At 36.5% G+C, this 9,368-nt stretch overlaps 1 protein-coding gene across 1 annotated transcript; it reads left to right on the forward strand.

Annotated features, from left to right (window-relative positions):
- The first annotated feature begins 8,429 nt into the window (after nt 1–8,429).
- Nucleotides 8,430–9,368, forward strand: LOC102854940 (olfactory receptor 1030-like). The gene has a single exon (XM_006902256.1). The coding sequence runs from the start codon at nt 8,430–8,432 to the stop codon at nt 9,366–9,368; it is 939 nt and encodes a 312-aa protein (XP_006902318.1).

Consider the following 9,368-nt stretch of genomic DNA (forward strand, 5'->3'; position numbering starts at 1 on the left):
TGGAGCAACATCATGCTTGGGAGGGTAGAAGGACAGCGCAGGAGGGGAAGACCCTCTTTGAGGTAGATTGTTTCAGTGACTGGGGTAATTGGGGTGGGTGTGTTAGAGGCATTGTGATTGGCAAGGGATAGAGCAACATTTATGGCTGTTGTACATAGGGTCGCTGAGTTGCAAACAACTCAACAGCACATAACAATAATAACAACATCTTAATGTTGTAATTGAAAAATCAAACACGTAAAGCAACAATGTAGTCTGTGAGAAATATAAGCTAGAATCAAGAAATGGGAAAGGATGGGTTTTGACTTGAGGTATTTGAAAACAGGAATAACTCAGCTGCTTCTCAGACAAGGGCAATGCTTAATAGGAATTGGACAATAAGAGGTTCCTGGGACAAAAGGTTTTCAAACTTGGAAAGCACATCCTTTGTTCATGTTTTTCAGACATTCAGGCTCACAGGGAATAGTCTTGACTGTGAGTAAAAGCCCATAACCTTTCTTTATGTATAGTGAATGACGACAGTGCTCTGTCCCAAGATTCAGGCCTTTTGTTAAGACATTCTCTTCAGCATTTTGTTTATTAACAAAGCATTTTCTTCATATTAACACAGAATGGTAAGGATGGAGAAGAATTGTTTTGAAGTTAATAATATTTGGCCTGAAACCTAGTTTTTTGATTGATTTGTCAGCTGCGTAAGCTTGCAAAAATTACCTCTTAGCATCAGTTTATTGATCTACAAAATGTGGCTAATGCTATCCATCCTTTGTGCTTGTAAATAACAAATAATACATTAGAAAATACTTTTCCTCCAATTTTTTGTGGTATTAATTGTGGGATCAAATGATGATATATTTTAGCCAATTTTTTCAAACACATGATTTATGACAATGTTGTTATTGCATCATCAAGTCAACTGTGATTCATAGCGACCCTATGTGCAGTAGCTCTGAGCAAATCTTACTGCCTCTAACACACCTAACCTCATTTCCCCAATTACCATGTCAATCCATTTCATCCAGGGTCTCCCTCTCTAGTACGTTTCCTCTACTCTTCAAAGCATAATGTCCTTCTCTGAGGATTCGTTCCTCTTGTCAATTTGCCCAAACTATGTGAGTTAGAGCTTATGAAAATACAAAATAAAATTAAATATATCAACCAATCTTGTATTTATTTAACACATGTTGTCCATTGTTGTGGAGTTGGAGCAAGCTCATAGCTGACCCTTCAGGGGGTGCTTAGAGGCTATTAATTGCAGAAGAGGAGATTGCCTCTTTCTCCCAAGGAACAACTGGTGGATACAAATTACTTGTTTTGGGGTTCATAGTGCAACTCCTTACGCACTAGAACACCAAAAAGACTATGACTTATCGCAACCATAAGAACAACAGATCTGAGATTTGTCCTGTCCTGTATCATCTCATCATCAAGCCCTTTATTGTGGTCTCCATGTCAATCTATAAAAATGAGGCTCTTTCTCTCTTTTGCTGACCTTTCCTCATAATAATGTTTCTCTCGCTAAGGAGGGAATCCTCCTGAAAATATGCCCAAAATATGTGAAACCCTTAGTGTACTTCCTGCAATATAACTTTGTTCTTTTCACAGTCTGTGGAATAATCAATACTCTCCTCCAACTCCAAATTTCAAAGATATCAATTCTTCTGTCTTCCTTATTTATTGTCCAATTTTCATATGCTTAAGAAACAACCAAAAATACTAAGCCTTGGATCAGGAATGTCAGTTTAAAGAGTAAGGGTTAACCAAAATTGTATCTTTAACATTGTTATTGTTATGTGCCATTGAGTCACTGGCAACTCATAGCAACCCTATGTACAACAGCCCTAAATCCTGCTCTATCTCATGCCAACCTTTTTGTCTCTGATGCACTTATCCCCATTACCCCAGTGATGGAATCAATCTATCTCATTAAGGGCCTTCCTCTCCTGTTCTGTCCCTCCACCCTCACAAGCATGATGTCCCTCTCTCAGGATTGATTCCACCTTGCAACATGTCCAAAATATGTCAGATGGAACTTCAGAATCCTTGCCTCCAAGGAACATTCTGGCTTCACCCTCTCCAGGACAAACTTGTTTGTTCTCCTAGCAGTCAGTGGTATATTCAATACACTTCTCCAGCACCGAATTTCAAAGACATCAACTCTCCTTCTTTTATCCCTCGTCATTGTCCAGTTCTCTGATGCATAGCAAGAAATGACAAAAAACATGGCCTCTATATCAGGTGCACCTTAGTCTCCAGACTGACATTGTTGCTCCTCAGTACCTTGGAGAGGTCTGACAGCAGACTTTCCCAATGCAATTTGTCTTTTAATTTCCTAGCTGCTGGTACCAAGATTGTTGATTTTAGAGCCAAGCAAACTGAAGTTGTCAACAATCTCAATCTCTTCACCATCTATCATAATACTGCCAGTCGCCCCAGTGGTGAGAATCTTTGTTTTCTTGATGTTAAACTTCAATCCATATTGAAGGCTGCAATCCCTGACCTTCTGCCGCAAGTGCTTCAAGTCCTAATCACTTTCAACAAACAAGGTTATGTCATCTACATAATGCAGATTGTTGATGAGTCTACCTCAATCCTGATACCACATTTCTCTTTATAGAACTCAGCCTCCCAGATGATCTGTTCTGCATATAGATTGAAAAAATAAGGAGATAGGACACATCCTTGATGCACGCCCTTTCCAATTTTGAACCATGTTGTGTTTCCTTTCTTTGATCTGATGACTGCCTCCTGGTCCAAGTATAAGTTTTGAATAAGCACAAAGTGTTCAGGGAGTTACATTCTTCTCAAAGTCAGCCACAGTTTGTTGTGATCTACACAGTCAAATGCCTATGCTCATTTATTAAGCTATTTAATTTGTAGCTATTACTTATGATCTGCTACCAAACTTTGAATATTGTTCAAAAATGGTGACACGGTTAAACATTTGACTGCTGACAAAATTTGTGTGATCTGTAGGGACTCTGAGAGAGAAAATATCTGGAAATCACCTCCCATTATTTGCCATGAAGATCTTAGGGGGACTTCCTATTCTACCAACTAGAGATATGATCAATCAAAATTACTTGAAAGGATATACTAGAAAAAAAGTCTTATCATATATGGTAGTGATGCCATCAATATACAAAATTTCATCATGTGTGTGTTATCTTTCTCATCTTTGTAATTTTTCATCCTAGGCAGTATATACACATAGTATCTGTAAAGGTGATTACAAAGGTTGTGATGAAAAAAATTGGTGTCAGAAGAGAGTCTGAAAATTGTATTACAATTTCCAGAAGCTAAAACAAAGTAAAGAAATATAGGACTATCAAATAGGACAGACTATTTCAAAGGTCATCACAGGAAAACAAGGCAAAGTATTATAATGAAATGTACAAAGCACTGTTGTTGTTGTTGTTACATGCCGTCAAGTTGTTTGCGACTCATAGCGACCTCAAGTACAACAGCCCTAAACTCTGCTCTATCCTGTGCCAATTGCACTGCCTCTAACACACCCATCCAAATTACTTCAGTCACTGAAGTATTTCTCAAACTGAAAAAACTGAAAAGCAGATTCAAGCCTCAAGTTTCAATACCAAAGGACTCTATGGGACAAATACTGAATGATTCAGGAAGTAGCAAATGTAGATGGAAAGAATTTAGCCACTGTACCAAAAAGCATTGAGTCACTACTTGTCGTAATCAGCTTGATGACATTTAATAATAACAAATAGTATAAACGAGATGGATTTTTAAATTATGAGTTTAAATTCTTTTTATGAAATGTTAAGAGTTTGCTAGGAATGTTTTAGACTTCCTAGGAATAATTGACTAAAATATTCCCCTAATTTGTAAAGCAGCTAATTGTTTTGAAACTCAGTAAGTGTAAAACATGTGTATTTTTACGATTATTCCCATATAGTATAATTCTATCAATTAGTGTTTCTGCTTTTGAGAATGTTCTCTATTGGGATTCTACTTCTAATTGCTTCTTCTTTACACATAAGGGATTATCCTGACATAAGAGCTGATGCCAATAACCTAGGTATAAATCTTTCAGCACTTGCCAGAATTTGACCTTCGTGGTCACGAAGAGATTCCCTGAGAAGACGCCAGTATTTCTACAGGTAAAAGAGGAAATGCATGTATATATTAATTTTGATATCTAGTAATTTATATATGCTCTTCATTAAACTAGGTAACTTTTATACAGTCATGTATTAAAATAGCTTTTTAGGAATATTTCCTGTTTATTTTCATGAAAAATATTACAGGATGTTAGCTTACACCTTTCACTTTGATGACATTTGTGGGTGTTTGAAACATCTTGGTAGAATTCCCTATCAAGGATCTCCAACAAATATTTTACTAGTTTCTCAGTAATACATTTTTGTATTATGACAATTTTCCTAATGTCATCAATTTTCATAAGAAAAGAAAAAAATGGACATAATTAAGGATTATGTGACTGCATTGTTTCCAAAGGTTCCTGGCCTCTAAGGATTAAAGTCATTGTCCAAACAAATCTTTAGTCCTTTAGTTTCATTATGGGGCATGGGGGGCGGGGGTTGGACTATTACTCTAAATTTTTGTGAATCTCTAATTTTTATTTTTAAGACTGTGGCTTCTTTACCTTGCTTTTACTGCTCATAATTTTGTTTTATACAAGAAATTCTTGTTTCTCTGGGACCATTTTCCCCCTTCACTTAAAGAATATTCTCATTTTCATCTTTCAGTTAAGATCTTTGAAATATAAGTAACTGTTATTTGTATTTAAGAAACCTAAATTAGGTCAGAAACGTCTTTTAACATTCAGTTGATAACTCTTTGGCTGCATATATAATTGTTGAGTCTTTCCTATCTCACAGTTAAGGCCAGGCTGGGTGAGTTTGAGTGTTCGCTGTGAATGTTTACCACCTCCTAGAAGAAATGTAACAATCTTCCACGTGATTTTATCTATCCATTAGTTGAATCTTTTTGGCATAGGTTTATGTATTCTAAAATTAAAATACAATTAGTTGCCATCGACTTACACAAAAGTGAGAAATCTCAGTCACCAGTGAGCTCCCGTTTTATTGTGATGGATAGATTTGAAGGCCGTAAGACACCTACCAGGCTAAGTCCGCCCTAGAACTTGGCTTTGGGCTGGAGAAGTGAGCTCATGAATGGAGAGCAGTATAAAGTTAAAGACTTTTCTTCTTGAATTTTAGTCACAGTTTGAAGCCACTGTTGTAGTTTCTTGGACTAATTGTCTTCCTATTATTACAAGTTAGTAGAATCTGTGTTTCCCTTTGTTGTCATACTTCCATCTCTTGTCTTTGCTAGAATGTCTGTCCCTATCATCTGTAGCTCGATAGAAACCTTAGTGTAGGCTTCTGTTTCAGTCCTTTCATTAACTCATAGTGCCAATCGAGAGAGAATAATAACAAAAAAATTTTTTTTTACAATTATTTTAGGCAACTAATATTTCAACCTAATAGGGGTGAATTAACTCTTCCAGCAAAATGGTATAATGTAAAGTAGTCTAGACAAGGGGTAGAATCTATGAAGCCTTTCCTATTTATTCCACAGCTGAGCTAAGAGAGTGGGCTGCAATAATCTCCCTCATTAGCCTGGTCACTCATCCACAGTTGTCTTGTCTCTATTTTATCTACCACTATCATTTGAACATTCAAGTATTGTCTCTCAAATATGTCAGGTGTCCAATATTTATAAAAAATCATTTAATAAATGAATAAATTATCATACGGTTAGGGGAAGTGAATTAAATTATTTTTAACTATAAGATTATTTTATCACAATTGTATAATTATTATAAGACAATAATCTTTAATAATTAAGAAAACAACATTTTAACCAGACAGCTCAAGGAATTATTCCTTCACTGTAAAATTAAATAATATGTTGCTTATCTGAAAGGGTTGTGATTGAAATAAAAAGGATAATACATGTAAAATATTATAGTGTGGTTGTTAGAATATAACAGCCAATTATTTTTTCAGCGATGAAAAGAATTATTTTTTTAAATTATTACTTCATGAAGGCAAATTAAGATAATTAGTTCCAGATATTATTAAAGTATAAAGGTAAATGTAAAAGGTGAAGGGATATTTACATTGACTTCTTGAGCCTGTTCAGAAGGGACTAGAAATTTTATAGTACTCTCTGATAAGTTTTCTGGGAATGATATATGCAAATATGACATCCACTTCCTAAACAAACATGCTTCTGGAAAGTCTATGAACTGTGAGAAATGACGATAGTTATAGAAAGGCTTCAGGTCTTTTGTTCATAAAATTGCTACGAGTTGTGCTTGACTTCATGGCAGTCAAGAACAACAACATCTGAATTACCACGTATGGACAATATTATTCAGCTACAAAATTTATTTTGTGAAAATATTAAAACCATTCAACTTATTTACAAATTAGTATGTGTAGAAACTAATGGATCAATAAATAATATCATGGTAAATGGAGAAAAAATATTTGAGTTTTCAATCATTTTACTTCGATCTACAATTAATAGCCATGGAAACAAGAGTCAAGAAATTAAATAACATACTGCCAAAATCTGTAGCAAAAAATGTCAATAAAATGTCAAAAAGTAAAACGTCACTATGAAAACTAAGCTGATCCTGTCTCGTCATAATATTTTCATCTGCATGACTTACATCATATATGTGTAATGATTCAGTCTGTATGCTGAACAAATAATTTGAGAAACCGGACTACATGAAGAAGAAAATGGCATCAGGATTAGGGAAGATTCATTAACAATATGCATTATGCTGATAACACAACCTTGCTTGTTGAAAATGAAGACAACTGTAAACTCTTGCTGCAAAAGGCTACAGTTTTCGATGCGATTATATCTCAAGATCAAGAAAACAAAAATCTTTACCACTGGGCCAATAGGCAATGTCATGATAGATGGAGAAAAGATTGAACTTGTCAACAATTTTCTTTTACTTGGCTCCACAATCAACACCTTTGGTAACAGCAGTCAACAAATCAAATAGTGCTGCATTGGGAACATATGCTGTCAAAGATCTCTACAAAGTGATAAGAAGCAAGGGTACCTATTTAAATAGTTAGATGTGCCTGGCACAAACAATTTTCAATTGCTTCCTATGCATCTGAAAGTTGGATAAAGAATAAGAATTAGAATTTCCTTACATTCCAAACTTTTCATTGTAATTTTTCAAATTTTTAAACATCTGAATTTCATGCTAGAATTTTAAGTGAAATGTGTGAAATACCTTTCTCATATAAACATAGTAATAAATCAGTGGATGCTGTTTTAGAGATTTGGATCTGTTGTTCATAGGGCCACTTAGGATTATAGTCATGGGACAGCACAGAGCAACAGCAACAATAACCCAAACAATTTATAACGTAAAGAACACAAGCATCACTACCATCATCAACAACCAATGAAGAAAACTTTCTGCTTTATTGTGTTCAAGACAATTATATAGACTTGGTGAGATATACCATAAAATCAGTGAGTTTGGAAGTATGAATTGAAGGTCTGCTTCCAGGTAGGTGTTTGAAATTGGCTAAGTCATTTCACCTCTCTGAGAGGTAATTTCTTGACCTTTAGAATGAGAAACTTTGCTTAAATAATCTTCAAAATTTATTTTGCCTGCATTGTGTCAACATTTAAGTGTCTATGTATTTACATAAAAGTGCATGTTGTGGTGTTGTGTACCACGGAGTCAGAATCAATCCACAGCTGACCCTCCAGTGGGTGTTCAGAGGCAGTAAACTGCACAGGAGGAAACTTGGCGTCTTTCTATGTTGGAGCAGCTGGTGGATTTGAGCCTCAAGCTTTTGGGTTGGCAGTGCAACTCCTTCACACTAAACCTTCAGAGCTTCCTTTTGAATGTGTTGCTATGGTGACCGGTGAGTCAGAACTGACCCATAGCTGACCCTCCAGTGGATTTGCAGAGGCAGTTAATCTCGGGGGAGGAGATTGCTCACCCTTCTTCCAGGGAACAGCTGGTACATTCAAACTGTGTGTCTTTGAGATTGCAGCACAGCTTCTTACCACTAGGTTACCATAAGCATCCCTAAGCTTCTAAAATTATCTATTTTAAAAGTATGTAGAGGTTTTTAGAATGTCAAAGAATTTACATACTTAGTGCTTTTGTCATTAGTCTCCAAATTAATTGCAGTGTTATCACAAAATACAACCTTCATTAAGAAAAGCATTTTAAAATATTTAAAAAATATTTTCGAGTTGCCTTGTCCTATGTATTTCTATCAATATCTAGTTGCAAAAATGCAACTGAAATTGAAAAAAAAATACTTAGCCCATTTGAATACTTTTACGTAAGATAAAATATTTAATCAAAGCTTCTATAATTAAAAGACTTTTGTATCTCTCTTTAGATAAAAGAACCAAAACCTAACTCATGATATAAAGACATGTCCAGAAGAAACTACACTGAAGTCACAGAATTTATTCTTTTGGGTCTAACGAGTCACCCAGAACTACGAGTCGCTTTCTTTGTTCTGTTCCTCGTTGTCTATATTGTTACAGTGATAGGAAACCTGGGAATGATCGTTTTAATCAAAATCGATTCTCGACTTCACACTCCCATGTACTTCTTTCTCTCAAGCTTGTCTGTGTTGGATCTGTGTTTCTCCACCAATGTTACTCCCAAAATGCTAGAGAATTTCTTATCCGAGAAGAAGACCATCTCATATGCAGGTTGCTTGGTGCAGTGCTATATTGTCATTGCCGTGGTCCTTACAGAACACTGCATGTTGGCCGTCATGGCTTATGACCGCTACATGGCCATCTGTAACCCACTGCTCTACAGTAGCAAGATGTCCAAGAGTGTGTGCATTTGGCTGGTCATTGTCCCTTACGTCTACGGCTTTCTCCTCAGTGTGATGGAAACCCTGAGGACCTACAACCTCTCCTTCTGTGGTGCGAATGAAATTAACCATTTCTACTGTGCCGACCCTCCCCTTATCAAGCTGGCATGCTCTGACACCTACAGCAAAGAGCTCTCGATGTACATCGTAGCGGGCTACAGCAACGTCCAGTCCCTCCTCATCATCCTCACCTCCTACATGTTCATCCTTGTTGCCGTCCTCAAAAGCCGCTCAGCAGAAGGCAGGAAAAAGGCTTTTTCCACCTGTGGCTCTCACCTCACAGTCGTCACCGTTTTCTACGGGACTCTCTTCTGCATGCACCTGAGACGGCCCACCGAGGAGTCTGTGGAGCAGGGGAAGATGGTGGCTGTGTTCTACACCACCGTGATCCCCATGCTCAACCCCATGATCTACAGCCTCAGAAACAAGGACGTGAAGGAAGCCTTGAGAAAAGCAATAGGGAAGCAAAAATTGGCTAAATAA

This window comes from Elephantulus edwardii, unplaced genomic scaffold (assembly GCF_000299155.1).
Source record: "Elephantulus edwardii isolate Elephantulus edwardi_28Jun2011 unplaced genomic scaffold, EleEdw1.0 scaffold00389, whole genome shotgun sequence".
NCBI classification, from domain to species: domain Eukaryota; kingdom Metazoa; phylum Chordata; class Mammalia; order Macroscelidea; family Macroscelididae; genus Elephantulus; species Elephantulus edwardii.

Bases quoted from the DNA above. Each gene is read 5' to 3' on its own strand.
- LOC102854940 (XM_006902256.1), top strand. From the start codon at position 8,430: ATGTCCAGAAGAAACTACACTGAAGTCACAGAATTTATTCTTTTGGGT.